The 20,499-nt window shown below is 37.8% G+C and overlaps 1 protein-coding gene across 1 annotated transcript in view; it reads right to left on the bottom strand.

Moving 5' to 3' along the window:
* Positions 1–20,499, bottom strand: part of LOC125226430 — a 142,071-nt gene that overhangs the window by 52,494 nt on the left and 69,078 nt on the right. Inside the window, exon 12 of the mRNA XM_048130413.1 lies at positions 7,489–7,694. Within this exon, the coding sequence (XP_047986370.1) occupies positions 7,489–7,694 (206 nt within the window). The remainder of the gene's footprint in view (positions 1–7,488; positions 7,695–20,499) is intronic.

The raw sequence follows: 20,499 nt of genomic DNA, 5'->3' as shown, positions 1-20,499 counted from the left end.
CTATCGTAAAGACAATTCGAGACCCTCTATATGGATAATAATAACGAACTTCTGAGAATGAAGTATTTTTGTCTAATAAGCCAAAATGAGGAAAGCCTTTGTAAATGCGCTTTCAGCGGCTTCATCCTTGTAATTGTTGATCGAGCCTTTGATAAGGCGCAATCTTTAACCTATCACAATGGTAGCAAGAAACAAGGGGACTACCTGAGTACCTGATGGTAGTAATTACTCATTAGAAGTCCCACGTAATGTTCTGACATTTGACATTTCGTATGACATTTCAATGTTCACCATTGTTATTTTGGAAACACCAACGTCGACAATAACATATATAAATTAGTCATCACTTTCGTAGTAGTGATATACACAAAAATGAATAAAAATATACCTAATTGAGCCAACTTCCAAGAATACCAATTACCCTTAAGTGTGCCGTATATACTTAGTAAACGTATAGGTATAGGCGTTTGTAAAAACATCAACAACACTTTTTGAAATATATGTTAGGTTTCAGACATTACAAGTAAATACCACCATGCTTTAAATATGTATGAGTATGGAGCACAAAATAATCAATTTATTTTAGTTTGATATTCAAATGAAGTGAAATTAGCATAATAATTCAATATCAAAGGACTTCAGAAGTACAATGTAACTATGTCACTTAGTAACCTTGCCCTTACTGTTACAATTATTATAGCTCAACAAAGAGCTATCTAAGTTAGTACATGAATACATTGCAGGTAAATTTCTTAAGTCCGTTTTCACATTATCCGATCCGATATCGGATGTCGGAAGGATTTCAATGGAAAAAATCCAAGATAGCGCCTGTAATGTACGGTATATCGGTCCGACATCCGATATCGGGTCGGATAATGTGAAAACGCACTAACGGTGGTTAGTATAGGACAAGAGAAATGTATGTAATTAGAGAATCTAAATAATAAAATTCTATAAAAAATACTGAAATAAACAGTTTACATTTTTTATTTTTTTTATAACACATACATATCATAAGCATATCATGCAGGTAACCCATAACCCAAGAGGTAGTCAGAGCACATGAAACTATTCAAGTTTCCGTGCTACTCCTGAAAATCAAGGGGTTGAAAGAAAATGAAATTGTGACACTGCAGTGATAGGTTGTCAGCCTCTCGCCTGACGCCACAATTTAACCTATATCCCACAGTCGACTTCTACGACACCCACGGGAAGAAAGGGGGTAGTGAAATTCTTAACCTGACGGGTTACATTCATAAGATAACATATTCAGGTTAAACGCTCGTTGACAGTTACTTTAAAAGCTCAATCGTGTATGTAATGTCAATAACTATTGTTGCAACCATGTTTACTACAGTACATTGCTGCTGAGATCTTTTTCAATATTAAATTATGAGAAGAAAATTATGACTTAAGAGTAACTTAAAAACACCTCTTGATAAATCATAACACTAATGAGTAACAGTAATGAATAATGAATTAAATCTAATTTTATTTAATGCATTAAATAAAATACTTAATTGTAGATTAAACATACCATTAAAACTAAAGTTAAATCTAAAAATAAATAAAACTGCGTAACAAACTATACCTACATACACATAAAAATACTTACCTACCTACAGTAATAACCTAGTTACAAAGAAAATACCCCTTCCAGTAGGTCTGCTTGCGGCATGGACCCCATGACACTGGCGGCGTTACCTCTTTGTATCGCAAGTGAGATACGTTGACAGAGGTACGCGCCAGCCCTGGGGTCCCCTGTGGTGTCGACCAGCCGTGCCGACAGTGCCCCCATGAATGATTTCATATCGGCTGACCAGGGACCCAAAGTCTCAACTGCGAGCGCCGCAAACTCGTAGTCGTTGAGCAACGACGAGTATTTACGGCGCTTGAGAATTTGGGCCTGGTCAGCCGCAGCTCCGGCCTGAATACGAGTCCCCTGAATGTGGGACTGAGCAAAAGTGTCTACACACGTTGCGTCCCACACCAGGGTCCTTCCGAGTTTCCACGGCACCAACGTCGCTCCATCGGGCCGCTTGCCGTCGTCCCTTGTCATGCCCACGGGTTCCAACACCGCAGGCACGGAGACGGTGGCAAGCGCGCGACGGACCAAATCGTTGATTGTGCCGTGGCGGAACATTCGGCCGGCGCTTCGGGAACATGAGAGGCCGTGTCGGCCCAGCCGGTCCACGTCCTTGCCGCAGACGCAGGTATGCGGAACACATATTCTGGACCCAAGCCTCAAGCATATTGCTATCCTTAAGCTGCTTGGATCCAGAATAGTGCCAATCGCTCGCGATGGTAGAGCTTGCAGCCAGTGGCCCGCCTCGGGGGCTAAAACTGCAAGGATGCGCGCACGTTCAGAATCGTCTGGACTTTGGTCAATTAGTGAGGCATGGGCTATTTTGAGACGTGGGGAGTCCCAATCCCGCTGACAATGGCGGGCAACTGGGATGTCCGCACTCGGACACGACTCACACCATGCCTCTCTGGCCTCCCTCAGGTTCGCTATCTCATCGTCAAGCATCGTGGAACGGTTTAAGATAATGCCGACGAGAGAAAGCGAACCGTAAGCAGAGGACAGAAAAGCAGGTAAAGCCACGCTAGACGATGTGCGAACACCCAGTCCCCCAAATCTTATTGGGAGAACCGCTTGGGTCCATGACCTATTTTCAAAATTAATGTTTAAAATTTTTGATAACGTGACCTGGAGGGAGGAGTCGATGGATGAAAGGATTGATGTGAATTTCCAAATTTGACAACTACGGAGTAAATACATAAATTTTGGGGTGAAAAGACAGAAACGGATGATGAAAAGCGCAATATGGGGATTAATTTTAAACAGAAGATCAGATGTACTATTGAATAAATTAAGTTTGCAGTTTACTACAGGGGTGACGGATTCATCGAAAATTGAATTAAATGTCTGGTTTAATTTATTGCCCGTATTGGGCTTACAAACTGTATACGTGTCTCTAAAACAATAGTGTCTATGTGAATGGAAGCGCGTATTTGAACTCGGCGAAGGATTAACTTTGTCTACAAAGTACGCCTACACTACACCATTGAATTCTCATCAAAGGGCGCCTCCTTCGCATTTGTTACATTTAATCGTATTTAACGTAATTCTCTGATAGCATTCACTGTAGGCTTTCAACGCAATGAGATGCACATTTAAAAGTAAATATAATTATTCATTTTGATACAATGTGTTTGTAAATTGTACTCGCATTGTGTTTACATGAATTATTTTCCACACGCACGCTATATTGTCTGCTGTATATTTGTTATAATAAATGCGTAGTCATGTTCTGTACGTTGGCGAAGCAGTGTCATTACGAGTAACATTTGTTGAGGCAAAAGGTTTTCTCACATTATTTAACAGCAGCCTTGGACACACAAATAGCTGTAATATACCTAGAGCTTGAACCTCGGGGCTATATATCGTAATCGACGGAAAGTGTTGTATCCGAGAAAATGATATTAAATAAAGGCAAGCACTGATTGAATGACTCGGCGAGTAAAAGACGTAGGTTGCAAACAGTCGACAGTGTCTATAAGTACCTTTATAATATGTGAAATGAAATGAAATATTTATTTTCCAAGTAGGCATATCACAATGCGCATATGAACGTCAAATAAAGCTACGCCGGCTCTAACCCTACGCCTCAGCCTCGAGAAGATTTCAGTCCCCCCTCAGTTGGAGGGGGGTATCCACTATGGGACCGGCAAGAAAGAAAGTGTGACGTTCCAGAGTCAGAATTACTACATTGTCCAGTACCATAAGGACGAAATTTCATCGTAATTTTATACAAAAGAGCGTCTTTATGGATAAGTGACATTGTAGTTCCTTTTGCTTGAGGATGCCACATTTTTGTATTAAAAGTATCCGAATCAAAACTATTTCATTGCTGGATCTGGAGCTGCATTGCAAAGAGCTGCATTATTAGAACGTTCTCATAATTAGAAAATACGAAGTGGAAATAAATTCAGATATTTCGAACGATGTCTAACGTTTAACTTTGTTGTTGATAGCGTCTGTTTAAATATGTTTATTGAGAAGTTGTTTGTACTGCAAATGCGTTGCGTTTACCCGACAACAATAAAAAAAATAATCATAAAATCATTTTCACGGGTTTTACGACATGCGTCTATATTTCAGTATTTCAACTGGAATTTCAGTCATCAGTCAGTTACGTCAACTGAGAATTCTATTTAAATTAGATCTGTATCGTATTTCACAGAACACACGTGTAAACTTAAATTTTACGACTGCGCCAAGATTTAATTAACTTAAAGGGCAAGAATGGTGAGTTGGGCTGTTCACTTTCGGAACACGAAACGTTTATGATGAGCATAAAACCGATATCGATTCCATTAATTAATGGTGTCATCTTGGAATCTTTATTACAAAGACACACACGCAGATACAGTAGGTACTCAAGAATATCAGCCTTCATATCCGAAATGTTGACGCTAGACGCCGATCGAAACGCAGCTTGGCTGTGTCGCGCCAATACGGAAGAGCGATTATAATTAAGCACTAAAATTAAACACTTATATTCTTTAAGGAAACTATAGGTCTATTGTAAATGCAATAACAACTTATATGTATCTTATACTGTATGTGACCGTTTGTTTCTTTCTCAATAAAAAAATATATATATATATATATATATATATATATATACACCGTGTTTCACTTAACACTAAAAACCTGAAAACAGTTGTTCAGAATCGATTGAGCTATATCTTGATGGGGGTAATATTTTTATTTAAATTAGTATTATTAGTTATTTTTTACGTGCCTATTCTATTGTACTCGTAATACAACATTGTGTATATCGCATTGCTAGAGGTTGTATACCTTTTTCAGTATTGTATTCAGGGGTATTAATACTGGCTGGTTACTTGGACGATTATTTTTTTCGGCTACGAGTTTGACGTTGTTTGTCAGTTTAATCTTAATGTTTATCATAAGTCATAACAAACTGAACTCGTACCTAATTACAACCTTGTCATTTTGAATATTGGGTTTAAATTTGCTTACTGCGATTACCTGTCCAATTAGAAGTTTACTGTGACAAAGCTTTAAAGTGTTTTACAGTGACATCTTAGCTGTCTATTGGTAAACCTTATGTCGTTGCAGTAACGTACACAAATAAATAGTTTTATGGTTTATGATGGTAGTTAGCAATTATTTTATTGAGTGTAGAGCTTTAGCTTTAGCAGCTTTAGCTTTAGCTTTAAGTCAAGTAGAGCTGTACAGAAAATTAAAAATTAAAATAATAAAAAAGTAACCATCAGATTAAAAGATGAATACTCTAGATGAGTTTAAAAAAATAAAAATCTGTTGGGGTGTCTGAGGTTTTGAGTGATACCGGAAACACGTTGTATATAATACAGTACCTACGACATTTACGACAACGATATTATCGTAAGCGTTTGTGCATTTGGTTATGTGCCCTCAACACACACTCTAATGCTTTGACAATATTTTTAATTGTGTTCCGTTATATGTGAGAGCCTTCACGGCTGATGACTAGCGACCCGTCACGGCTTCGCACGGGCAGTAAAATGAGTATAAAAGTTTTCTTTAAAATATAGGTACACATGCCATCGCACAGTTTTTAGTAGACCTAATATAAGAGAGACACAATTTCAACATATATTGTAATGTTGAAACGGTTTGGGCAGAGTTTTCAATTAAAGCTCTTAGCTAGCGGGATTTTGCCCGGCTCGATTATGAAAATATCGTCATATTTCAACCAGTTCTCACAAAATCTTAACAAATTATATACAACCTGTTCACACAACTTATTAGCAATTGTTATGCCTAAACCTACCTCAAGAATCACTCTATCCAAAGGTGAAACCCGCATGAAAATCCTTTCAGTAATTGTTGAGTTTATCGCGAACACACATACACAAAGACAGTCGCGGCGGACGACTTTGTGTAGTGATGACGACAGTACATAGACCTTCGTTCGCCCACAGTCAAAAGTTAGCACTATTACTGAGAATCCGACGACATGCCTAATACACCTACTCGCTACTAGAAATGTAACAGATTAATAACAATTAGATACGTACCTGGCACAATTAAGTAATTGTGTTAAGGACACGTACGTGTATCCTCAGCACAATTACGGCGTCCCTAATTTCGTTAATTTCTTCGTCTCTTAATATGTGTCATGATAAAGTGATATAGGGTGATAAGAGCTGTATTATCGGCGCCTACAATTTTGATAAACAATCTAGTATGGCATCGATAGATGTAATGAAGAAAACTACAACGATCACGTAATAATATAGATAGCTTTATCATTTACGCGCAGTCGTAACTACTTTTAAAGCTGTGTTATTTTCATGAAATTCGTAGAAACAAAGGAAGGAGCTCTTCGTAAGATTAACTAATTTCAATTAAATCAAACATAGTCTGCGAGAGCGGTAATTCTCAATCGTCTAGTCCATATTCTAATTGCCGTGACGCTTCTATTATCAGTGGAATTTGAATTCTGATAAATTAGAATTAGAACTAAAATTCTACTGAAAACAAATGAGTTGCGGTAATTAGATTTCGGTTTTACATCTTGAGAATGACCGAGAGATACTACAAATTTAATATTATAGGAAATATGGAGAACGGCAGGACAGGAGCTTTGGAAATCGTTACGGCATCGGAGCGGAGTATCAAGTTGTATCGAGAATTCTCCTTTGATAATATGAAAATATTATTACATTTCTCAAAGCTTCATCGGGAAATTGCAGTGGCAAGAGGGTACATAAGGGTAGGGGTACGGGATAAGTTATTGTAATGTGTGTACTACACGTTATCCGCACAAGTAAATAGATGCCGTTATATGCCCGTGTGTGGGTAAGGCTGGGTACACAGTACACACACTACAATATAGAGTGAAGACATGAGTTCCCGAGAGTGGTCATGGGGTTGCTCCTGGGTTGTCCCATTGTGTTAGTTGTAGGAATGGTCATGGGTAGACTCCGGATTCTTGTGGCAATGACGTCAGAAAAGGGTAGTTTGGGGAGTAAATGGAACGGTGGAACAAAATGATATAGAAACAATAAAATAAGATAAGAATAAATTCATGTCATCAGAAAAAATATAATTAAATTTAAGCTTATTATCCGTATACATTTTAATAAATATTAAGTAAATTGCCCAATTAATTGATAAATACTATATATTACTGCAAAACCAAATTGCATGAGAATACGGACTTAATATCAACGTAAAACTAGTTTTTTTGCAAGAAAAGATTTTTTTTATTGTGATTTATTATAAATAAATAAAGTTAACAAGCGTAAATTTAATTATATTTTTCTGGTAAAATTCTTTTTTTTTCTTATCATAGCTTATTATTTCTGTATCATTTTGTTCCACCGTTCCATTTACTCCCCAAACTACCCTTTTGTGACGTCATTGGCACAAGAATCCGGGGTGTATATGTGTTGAGAGAGTGTTACCTCGAGCATGTCGCCGGTGATGCGCACGCGGCGGCCGTTCTCGAGCGCGGCGCCGTCGGGCGCGAGCTCGACGAGCACGGGCTCGCAGCCGGGCCGCGCGCTGCTGCCGCCCGCGCCGCAGCCGGCGCCGCACCCGGCGGTCTTCTTCTTGCGCCGCCGCGGCTGCGACTCCGCCGGCCGCCGCCGCACGTGGAACATGATGGAGCCTGCAACATTATACCACTTTACCAAACACATATGTAACTCCGTATAGACAGATAAAGTCTAAGAAAAAAACCTACTTCAGTACCATACAGAAAAAGGTACGGTGGCCTAGATGGCATTACACCTTTGGGGTACGCTCAGCTAGATGGCGCTAATATTAATATTTGACATTTTAACACATCAAGCTAAGAATATGGGCCAAATTGTCAAAACTGAGGATCAAAAGTTTTAACCCTTAAATGCATGGTGATGTATATATGCATCATATATTTGATGGCCTGTGGCTCAATATGTAGCTATCCAAAATCACATTTATAGCTTAATTATTATTCAGTATTTATTATTACTTAATAAATAATTAAATAAATTAAACAACATTATGATTTACTATTTATTATTTAAGGATAAAGATGAAATGGCGGAAAAGTGTGAAAAACAGGATGATGGCGATTTTTAGTATGTGATTTAGGCAGATTTATTCGGAGTTAGTAATTAATTTATGTTTAAACATTTTATCATGGGGGTTTCACAAATAGTGTACCTTTCTAATAGTAGTAAAACTTTACAAATAAAACTTACCAATAATTATATATTTATTTATTTATTTATTATTTATTTATTATTGTTCGGAGAACCAACAGCTATTAATACAGAAAGGTTAACTTAATTAGGTTACAAAAAGCCAATTACAGGTTCCCACCAATAGTAACATACTGGGAGTTATTAGGTGGTTTACACTATCACATTGCAATACTAAGCAACCTACTTAATCTAACTAGATTTTAAACAAAACAAAACAAAAAATATCATGCTTAAATGACACACTCGCTTTAAAAAACTACAGTCATCGGGTAGGGCAAGCTCACTCAAAGCTATTGTTCACTAGATTACGCCGTACAGATTGGATATTACTGTTAAAAATGTCTATGTCTAAGTTTTTCGTTAACTTATTTAAACTTTTACTCGCACGTATTAAAAAACTGTTTTGCCGGTAGTTGCGCGTACAGATGGGAATAGAAAGGGGAGGAAAGTGTCTCTTGGATCTAGATGGAGTATTGAAAGAATTATATAAATAAGTTTTGGCCTATTTAACTTCTAACACTGATTTAGTATTAAAATTGGTCATAATATTTTTTTATTATTTTTCCCAGAGTCAGAAAACTGTTGTCTATCACATATATCATTATCTCGTTAAAAGAAAAAAATCATGCATTTAAGGGTTAAGCCAGTGTCAAGAGATGGCAGTCTATGCACTGTGATTACACATTTTACTTCGACAGTAACTCTCTATAATACTCGATCCTCTTTGACTTTAGTAATACGTTCACTGCGGCATCGGGTCGTTAGGCTACTTGACCCTTTTTTAAAGTCTGTTTTAAATGATTAAGTACTGTGCATTTAACTGAAATAAAATATTACTATATTTTATTATGACCTTATTTAGAGTAGTTATTAACTACAAAAAATATAAGTATGCTTTTACTTAATCGGGCGAAAACAACACAGTCATGTTAATCTATAGATTATCTGTGTATCAGGTCATTCTATTCGAAAACAACCTTTTCTGACTTTTGAGTATGAGGCATAAAGTTCATTGTCAGTGATTGTTCTGACATGAAGTTCGAATTCGATGACGTCACTACATCGCTGACAGCGAAAAATACACACATTTTTAATCGAAAATACGTAGTCATCATACACTTTTAATACCCAAAATAAATACTACAGAAGACAATCATTTATTGCAATAAGAGTTTTGAGTTTTGAGATTCACAAATATAAAAATTTCAATCGTGAGGATGGCTTCAAACTATCTAATGTATGGAATCCAGTGATTTGTTTGTGTAAAAAACCGGTGAAGTCAGAATTGAACAAACGTAGTGACACTGTGAGTATAGTGTGTTTGGACAGACCATCGAGTGTGAACGCGACCAGTGGTAACGCTGAAAGTGAACGCAGCCGACGCGCGCGAAGGAGGGTAGATCGCGCGCTGTCTATACAACTTTAACATCCACCCGCCTTCGTCAGTTTTCCGTGATCATGATGCATGCAACTGCGTCGAAATATCGGGAGCTCGACAAAAATCAAAAAGGTAATCACGGTCTATATCCCGGTCAATATAAGTCTAATCATTTATTGCACCAAATTCGATATAAGTCTAGTAGCCTATTCAGCCCAATACATGCAATGTTATTTCACGAAAGTCGGCACGAATAGAATAAATGAAACTTTGATTGTATGAGCGACATCCTGTATCGATCGATACACAGTCGTAACTGTTAAGAGCCACTATTTTATTGTTTAGTCTGTCAGACACGTAGATAGTTTATGTAAGTTTATATATTATATGTCTAAGGTAAATATTTTCATTCACTCATTCTTTTCATTCGTGCCAGCTCTTGTGAAGTTGTTAAGCCAAAATTTTCCCGTGAAAAAAAATTTGCAGACAATTTTCTAAACAGCTTTTCGTCAGCCAGTTTACACATTAATACCTATACTGCTCGCGCGCAGTTTTAGTCCAATTCCTCAAACTCGTATTAAAATATACGAATAAATACGTACAGTCGAAGAGTCCGCAGCAAGAAACTCGACTTCTTTAATTAATTTTATTCGTGCCGGCATCCGTGAATAATGGCGTTGCGAATTAGGTCTCGGCAGTATTGTAGACTTGAGCAAATTAGCCTCCTTTTACTACTTCTTTACACGCTTTACGCGTCGATTCTTTTCATCATACTCCCACAGTAAATGTGCAATTGCAAGCAGGCGGAGCGGGAGTTATAAAATAGTTCATATAGCAAAAGTAATGAAAAAAAATTGTGTGTAACTCGGGGCGTATGAATATTGCAAATTCGAGTCTAAACCACTCCGGCAAGCTCGAGTATTGAAGCCGTCGCGATTTGACTTCTTACTCTCGTTAGTCTCGTTACCAATATTCAACTTCCTCCCCAAGTTGCACAATGTATTATTTTTATAGCTTAAGCGACCGATGTTATAATACACCTGAGCCAAGTTTGCACGTTATACTACACTTAGGTATTTATGCCGATATACATATGTAAGTACTTAATAACGTAAGTTTGCAATTTAGTAGCACACAAGCATACGTATTATACATACTTTTTCTGTTTCAGTCTAGAAACGCTTTCTTAAATATTGTAATATGAAACAGAAAAACATCAGCTAGCTAGTTGTAGATCTAAACATAGCTGACTTAGGTACTTATAATCTTATTTTTAGAATTTTAAAAATACGATTCTTAGTAATTAAAATGTTGTTTTTCCAACGTAAACAAAACAAATAATTACCATTTAAAATAGAAGATGTTACAAAACTTACAAACACGAGGAAAGTAAATTTAGCATTCTATCCAAAAGATTACAAAGTCAGATAGTCTGTACTCGTTTGCATCTACTATGTACACGTACATAACATACAACGTAGGTAACTTAAATAACTGCCTTTACGTACGGTAATAAAAACCAGAGCAAGGTTCAGTGCAGAGGTTAAAATGTAGCACGGTACAAAATTACGCGAAATCTCACATTTTAACTGGTCCCATTTAGGCGACAAAGTAGCGGAAGCTTTCATTTAGAGACGCTTAATTACAGTAAGTTAATTACAGAATGCGAGCGGCTCCTTCGTGTAAGGAACTATTCAGTGCATAACGTAAGTGACGTTAATTGCCCGCCGACCCCACTCGCCGCGCCGAAGATAAAACGAATTTAGTACAATCTACGGGCGGTATTGACCGCTCTATTGTGCCTTCTGCAGTGTACGTGTCATTAGCGACGTTATCGATTATAATAATCGATAAACAAATGACTCATTTAGTTTGTTCAACTGCTGCGACGATTGAATCAATTTACTTTTATCATAAGGAAACCTTTTAGCACTCGGGACCGAAAGAATAGCATTCGCGCCGAAAAGGCATTGTTACATTGTAAGTGTTAGGGCACATACTCGTATCTGAGACGCGTTCCATTTAGTGGTATCGCGGGTCTGAGAGCACTCGACCCCGCGGGAGGCGGGGCCAGGTAGACAAGCGCGCCTCTAGTGTCAACATCATTAGCGTCTACAGTGCTGTCGCCCGACCCACTGCTGCTACGAATGCGAGCTACGGGCTACGAAATTTCGTAGACTAATTTGTTGTAGCGCTGAAAGGTTAATTTGCTACGAGCCGGGCGCAGCAGCAGCGGACGTAGTGGCAGTGAGCCGTGACACACTAACCGTTAGCATTCGTGGAATTTACATAATTTCCGGAACGGAGGACTTTAAAGAGACTGGCTTCTAGTACACTACGTTATGGCAGTATAGAATTTGAGAATATTCTATATTCTATTCGCAGGTAGGTAAATATTTAACACAGTAATTGAACCCAGGTTATGAAAACCTTCTTTATTTATACGCGTGTAAACTGGTAAAGACTGTTTGGTTTGTATATTTCAATTAAAGTACATAATTCATAGAATAGTGTTTCTACCTAAGGTAAGGTAACTTAGAAAAAAACTCTTTCAGACAATCTAAGTACATGTAATATAACAAAACAAGCACGAATTTTACTGGCAAATAAAATGAGCATACAACGTTCAAGAGTTCAAATCAAAATTCCGTACAGCAGGCCTAGCACATGATGGCCGCGAGAGTATGTCGCCGCGAGATAGACTACCTGTCCTTATGGCATTAATACAATTAGACAAAGACGTGTCATCTATCTCGCGGCGACATACTCCCGCGGCCATCATGTGCTAGGCCTACAGGTAATCAGTGAGGTATTAGGGCGCTGCTTGAGAGTTGACTTTTAGTTGTCTAAGCTAATTACGTTTGATAGCTTCGTACGGAGTTTGACATTTTTATCCGGCGGGGAAAATGCCTTTTGGAGTTTTATCTTGGCTACGATATTTAATTTTCCCTTATCGCTCTTTTAAGTTGGTAAGCTAGCAGGGGGAAATTAGCTAAAATTACGGCATAATTAATGGAAGGTTTTCTTAAATTGAAATATGTACGTTATAGACCGAAGTTATTTTTCATCAACTCTCCCCACTCCTCCCTCCTCTGCGTCACCCCTCTACCCTCCCTTAAAGTGCCGAAAATGCGGTTTTTCTCGATTTCTGACAAAACTGTTGAAGATACAGAAAAAGCGCGTAGGAACGAAGTAATCCTTAATAAATTTACTACAAATCATTCATTAACACTTTGGTTCTAGCACTTATAGTTTACGCGTGATCCGTCACGAAAGTTGGTCCTTTGCTGCAATCTTCTTTAGTGAATGTTAAGTTTTCGCCCAAAATGCATACGAAATCGTCGAAATTTGTTTGATATAACTAAAATATTGTAACTTATGACTAAAATAAAATTAAGGGGGAAAAATCACTACCATGGGTGGAATTTCCAATATGTCTTGGAATTCCAGTATTTATTTAAGACGTAATATTTTCACGGTAGTAGTCGCTAGGAGTACCATTGATCTATATAGTGTATCTATGACTGGGGATGAGCTTTTGGTAGCTGTTGGTAGAGCCCTGGAGTATCAATCCAGCAGCCGTGAGTTCAAGTCCCACCCATGGTAGTGATTTTTCCCCCTGAAATTCATTTTCAGTTTATAATATTTTAGTAATATCAAACAGATTTCGTAAGCAATTTGAGAGAAAACTTAACATTCACTAAAGAAAATTGCAGTAAAGGACCAACTTTCGTGATGGATCACGCGAAACCTATAAGTGCTAGAACCAAAGTGTCAATAAACGATTTGTAGTAAATTTATCAAGGATTACTTTTTTCCTACACGCTTTTTCTGTATCTACAACGGTTTTGTCAGAAATCGCGAAAAACCGCATTTTCGGCTATTTAAGGGGGGAAGAGGGGTGACGCAGAGGGGGGAGGGACGGGGAGGGTTGATGAAAAATAACTTCGGCCTGTAATGTACATATCCCAATCAAAAAAAATCTTCCATTAATTATGCCAACATTTTCATACATAACTTTCCAGAAGCAACGGACTAAGCGTAATGGAAACTAATTTACCTTACGGAATTGATAAAATATATGTTACTGTCTGATTGCATGTGCAAAATGTAAGTGTCGTGTGCTTTGACTGGGCTGGGCAATGTGGGTAAACAGTAATTATGCTATATTCGCTCGCTATATGGAATTTTTGCTAGGCAAGGCAACCAGTCACTGAATTGTACCGAATTATCGTGAATGTATAAAAACAAACTATACATTAATATGTACAAGGAATTCAATAGTAGTAAAGTATACATATAAAAACTACAGAAGCTTGATGGAAATACTTGTATGTACGGAGGTTGAAAATAAACCTCGAAAGCTGGAGAAAAGAAGGGTCAGGAAAAATCTACTGATCTCATTTTCAATCTAATTCGGCGGCGAATCAATCATAACAGACAAACAGAGCCGCTGATGAGCTGATCGATTCAACGAACAAAAGCGATCAGCCATCAATAATTGACAACTCATCGAAATAACTGCGCTTCCCATTATTTTTTCTCCGAAAAAATTACAATAAATTGTTTTCCGCACAACCCTTATTTATAATTATGCTTCATTTATATGTAATATCGTGACCGCGAACCTGTTTAAATATGCGCACCAATTTCGGCGCTTGTAACACAAACACAACGAATAAATACCAGTGTACCCTGGGAGCGTAGGTACAAAGGTAAAGTTTAACATCAAAAGTTGACGAGTTTTTACCATGAGCCATTTAGTTAGTATACGAGAAAGAGTTTGTTCGGGTCTATCAGCTGTCGCCACGTTCATTTGACAGCATTCCAAATAGCTTTCCAAGCCACACGTCGGGTTCCACTTGGAGGCAAAATCAATAAGCGACTTGCAGTCATTCAAACATAAACTATTTATGAAGACTTCAACCCACGCCGAAGGGGGATCACGCCGATATTAATTGCCAGGTGATTTGAATATACATTACATGTAATTACTACGTAATTTAGGAAATGTACAGCAGTGATACCTACAATGTCGAGTAGATTAACAAAGCATTAACTTGTTTAAAATAAGACATTCCATTAAAGTGAGCGGTGTAATTTAAAATGAAAACTGCTGAACAAGTAGGCATTAGGAAAGCGATAATTAAGCCAAAAATAAAAGCGTAGTAGCCCTGCCAAAGTTTGGCTGACAAAGGTTTTGGGTCGTGAAGTGCCTTTTGTGTTATGCTGTTGCTGGACCGGCACTAAGTAAATAAATATATGTTCAAAGTTTCCTCTTTTCAACGGTGACTCAGTTTGCAAGCCTCGTCTTTATAAAAGCTGCGTCATGGTTCCGCGATGACACATCCGAGATGATGATGGCCTACAATTAAAATGCTTAAAAATGTACGTGTGCGAATGGGACGCAATAAAGTAATAAAAGTGAATTTGCTAAGTGTTATTACCAAGAACAATTTCCCGTTTTCCGTATCGTAGTCTGGAGCTAAAAGATCTGTTCATCAACATGTTTGAGGAACAGCAAACCGCTTGTCGAAGTCATACTCGATAGTGGTGCCGCGGCTGGTGTGTTAATGTTCCCACGTGGCTTCAATGCGGCGGTGCAAGTGAAACTAAACTCGATACTACCACTATACAGCACTATAGGCGCTCATAAGCCATGCAATAATGTTTTAAGGCACCTGCTCAGTTTTATGCCTACGAACCTAGCGAGTTGGATGCAGGCCAACTTTATTATTATGATGGACGGTAGAGGGAAATTCAATTAATGTTCCCTTCTAACTGGGGCTGACTATCAATTACATCTGTAATATATCCAAGCCTTTTAGACAAAAAACATATTGCAGAGCTTCTCCTTAAGCAGGTGTTGTATCAGTAATTAAATAGTAAAAGGTATGGAAGGTTTCCGCCCATATGCAGGGGATAAAAGTTTAACGAAACCATATGGTGCAAGCACGAATGGCGGATTCTTTAATGAAGTGCAACGAGGCCACTACTCAATAATAAGAGAGCCATGACTGCCTCAATATTATTTCAGTTTTAACGTGAATATATTTTCTTTTAACAGAATGTAATTGATTTAGATTTCGAATATCACAAAGTTGAAGTAATTGAGTGAAATTTTGGATTGATTAAAACGGCGTTATCTTTCCATCAAATGCACTTCCCCCAAGTTTGGTATGTAATTGCGTCCATTAACCTAGAAAGAGTGTTAATGGTGAGTACTACGGGATAGCAGTGACAAGGAAAGAAGTCCGTTATTTAGTTTGGGCATGGTCTCGCTGAACAAACACTATTGAGCGGGTCGAACGTCAAGCTCGACGTTGTTATTGTTCGAGCAAAAGTCTTTGCCCTCGATCGTCTACTGAATTATACACTAACTAAAAGGTTCAGTGGGACATTCAGGTTTCCGAGCTACCCGTTACTTGTGAGAACTTAGTTTGAAGTTTTCTTCGCTAAAACACACCTATATGTGAATCAATTATAAAGAAAGTTTTTCGCAGAATTAGTTAACACTACGCCTATCACTGGTTGAGCAGACAAGTGCGGTATGGGCAGATGCCGCGCGATTATACGAAGTTTGCGCTTTTCGTAGTAAAGAACATTTGTCGGGCGACGCGACGCGGTGCGCGGCCGGCGGCCGGCGTCTTGCGCCGGTACGCGCGGCGGTACTGTCGCATGCCTGCGTGACTTACACGCGTAATTACCCCACCTGTGGCTCCACAAACACCGCAACATTTTTATAAACCGTCGATACTATCAAATTAAAATTATCTTTCAATTGACATTATCCTTGACCGGCGTGTAAACGTGTGCATATATATCAAATAACGCGTGTACTAATCCAGTCGATCGTTGTTTAACTTCAAACTCCAATAAATTTATATAAATCTTTTCATAAATGCTGAAAATTTTCCTTAATACCGTTTAACCTAATAGGACAGTTATGCCAACGGGTGGTTTTATATGAGTTTTAAGACTTTTAAGTCAATTACGGATGCCACATTACACGTACAAAGCAAACAGACACCGCACCCTTACGGCCGACCTATTACAGGTCATTCTAACATCTGATGGTTGATGTGATGCAGTAAGCAGTGAACATATCGGCTTTGCAGATTGATGAATGATGACCCTTATGACTTCTTTAACTTTAGATGGAAAAGTTTGAATACAAACTGTGATAACCCGTTATAAATTATAGAATAGAGCAATTCATAAATAGCTTAGAATAGCTTTAGTCCGCAGCTTCGCTCGCGTTAGAAAGAGACAAAAAGTAGCCTATGTCAATCTCCATCCCTTCAACCATCTCCACTTGAAAAATCACGTCAAGTCGAAAGACGGACACACAAACAGACACACACACTTTCCCATTTATAATATTAGTATGGATTATGATTATGTATATTGACTTCAACGACAAGAAAGCTGGTTTTAATAACGAGGAATACGAACGACGCGATCTGCCGGCGTATCATGCTTCTAATTTTATCACTTATCCACGTGGATAAGACTTCTGTCACGCTTTGGCAAGTATGTCAGTGTGAGAGTGACAGATGTCTTATATACGTGGATAAGTGATAAAATTGGAAGCATGGTACGCCGGCTGCATAAATACACATTGGCTGGCGAGTGGCGAGCCTGGCGACCTGAACTGAAAGTAGGCCGCGAATAACAAAATTCCACAACGATAAGCAAGTTTTGTCCATTGTTCTTCCTCTGATGGCTTTCATATTTCATATTTAACCAACTATAAATAAGTGCACTCAATTTCAATATCGAACAGGACAATGCTTTCCCAATATCTGACATAACTCTATTTGTAGAGCCGCTGAACAAACACAAACTGTTTATTTCATATGTGATTTCAGAAGTGGAAGTTATTATTCTAATATTTTATGCAGACCCCTAAGGCATTGCCTGCTCCTCGAGGCAACAATGCCGGCACACCAGACTTCAAATTAAGTTATCGGAAACTTGTGGGTACACCTAGTTACAAAATGTAGTCTTCGACATAATGTCAATATAAAAAAATAAAACCACCTCTAAAGCTTATTTTGAAGTTACCTTTCTATCAAATTGGTGGTTACAATATTTTACCTCTATTTAGGCAAACTGACTAACCTAAAGGTTGAGCAAAAGGTGACAGTTTATCAACGTCCATTCCGTTCACAATAAATAATATAATAGAAGAAAACATCTGATATTGACCGTCTGTCCAATCATAAAGCTAGATGGAAACATTTCCGTACGGCAGTAGTAAACAGCGTGCGATAGCGATCTCAAACGTCACTCCGCATTACACACGACATGATCAGGGGCGGGTCCGGAAGGGGTGTAAGGGAAAACCAAACCTCTATTCCGCAAAGGTCATGTCTATCACAATATTGATAACTGTACTTGTCAGAGGTACTTGTCTTCCCAATGGACATTCATACTTTGTAAGAGAACAATAACTAACAAATGTCACGGAGTTTTAGTAACTTTTGCAAAATTGTACATTTTGCTTGACGTTCCGATATCGTAGGACGATAACGGAGTGTCAGTTAATAGAGAAATGTGACAGCGCTGAATATCAACTGTCAAGCGGTTATCATCCGGCGAATTGATAGTTCACAGATCTTAAATAAAAGTACACCTAACTTTAAAAGAATTAAATGAACAATAATAACAAAGCACTTTTGATCAATCTGTATTTCGTTATTTTTCGCTATAATGCGTTTACCTACTCTGTCAGTCTGACGGCACCTTAGTATGAGAGCTTAGATATAAATATCCATTCCATGAGTTTGTAGTGAATTACTCTATAACTCATTATCACAGGTTTTATTCATTTTGCCTACGCGCCATGTTGCGGAATTTCATTACAACTATTTTCTTCATACTAAACTGGACTGTCACATCAGAATAACAGCGCCCTCCTGACAATAATCATATTCTGGTCAGGCTTTATGATAATAAAAAAAATGTATCATACGCGACAAGTAAACTTTTTAATATTGTATTGCTAAAAACAAAACACGTCTTAAAATTCAATTATTTTGTATACTTTCTTGTCAAAGTGTATAACATCTTAGGATGCAGAAAAATACTTGAATGCACACCGTATACGGTAGTGGGGAGAGACGGACTAGTAAATGCCTGTTTAGAATGAAGTAGACCATGTCGAATCTGTTGACAACAGCAGGCACTCTTGCACAGCTGAGGCGCGGGTGTGCTCCGTGTGACGGCGGAACGAGTGCACATAATTTCACATCGTTTTGGATTCGGATGAGGTTACACAGGAATGATGCTGGGCAAAAATGGGTACCAGAGAAGTAATTAGGTTTTTTCTACTTGTCGACTGTAATCTGTCAATTAGGCCAATACAGACTAAACTATAAGTGCTAACTTTTCAGTGTTGGATACTGTATGGCAGTTCCGACTCAATTATAATAAGCTCATTATAGTTGACTTTAGTTAACTGTAATAATTTCAAAAATAGAACTTCATACAATTTCTATACTAATTTGCGATACCTGGCAAATTTCCCTGCATCTGAAACACATTTTTTTTATCTGTCGCGTTATCGGCCAATCAGAGACGGTTATTACAAACAATTGGTTGCTAGGTAATTCGATGTTGATACAACGGTGATTACGGTGAACGACTCTATTAACATTAATTTTAACTTGCATGAATGATGATATTTCCGTCCATTGATGAAGAAGATGATGACTCGTAGAAAAAAAATTGTATACAATAGTGATATAATTAAACTTTTCACTCTCGTACCGTACTATTAGGCCACTCAGCAAGCTTCGTGGCCTAAACATGGTACTCGACTGAAAAGCTTTGTATTATATCACGATTGTATAAAATACTATTATGATGGTTTTGCGGTTGACATTTATTTTATATTATACACAATATACATAATCGGTCAAGATAATACTATCTAATTTGAATAAGGTCAATTGACAACATTTCATATTTTTGAGTACTACTTTTTATTGTTTGGTTTGAAAGAACTCAATACTAAAAGATACACGTATTTTTTTATTTTTCCAAAAACTGCTATTTTAATGAGAAAATCCCTTCTTATTACTACTTCGAGCAGAAAGAGCGTAAGTTACAAACGTCAAGACACAGCTTCGTGACGTCACATGTGTTGTTTCATACAACTAAGAAAACGACAAAATCATTTCTAAAAAAAAAGTTTTAACAGTCAGCTCAAACAGTCCGGTGTGTCTGACTGTCAAGTGTCACTGTCAACCAATAGTGAATGACTACGAATCATAGACTAAGCCATGAAATTTTTAATATCTTTGCTACGAACTGTGATAAGTGTCACTGTCAAACTCAAGTGACATCCCAACTGGAAGATTTTTTTGTTATAGTGGCAGCTCTAAATCAGCTATTTGACGTCACTTCCCCTTTAAACTATTTTTAAGATTTTTATACTAAAAATACGGAAAAAAAATAATATTTATGTGATCTACAAGCGTATATCTCGAAATGGTTTTCGATTTAGGGACATTGAAAATTTTGAAACGTTGTCAATTGATGTCAGTACAATAAGGAGCTCACTAGTATTATTTCGTCGAGCGAGCGAGCGTTAAATGACAACAGTTTGTTTGAAGTGTAACCTAACGAACCATGACAATAACTATCTATAGGCTTGGCGTCGATATCTCAAGGTACTCATCTTCTCATCTTATAAAATTACAGTTGTTAACTACACAATCCGACGATAAACATCACATCATAGGCATATTCATTTCATAGTATAAGTATAACTGAACTGCGTGATACCTCATGTTTAACGTTATTCTACTCCCTTAAAATGTTTTATATTTGAGGTAAAG

The sequence above is a fragment of the Leguminivora glycinivorella genome, chromosome 5 (genome assembly GCF_023078275.1).
Source record: "Leguminivora glycinivorella isolate SPB_JAAS2020 chromosome 5, LegGlyc_1.1, whole genome shotgun sequence".
Classification (NCBI taxonomy): Eukaryota; Metazoa; Arthropoda; class Insecta; order Lepidoptera; family Tortricidae; genus Leguminivora; species Leguminivora glycinivorella.
This window is presented reverse-complemented; position numbering and strand designations above follow the sequence as displayed.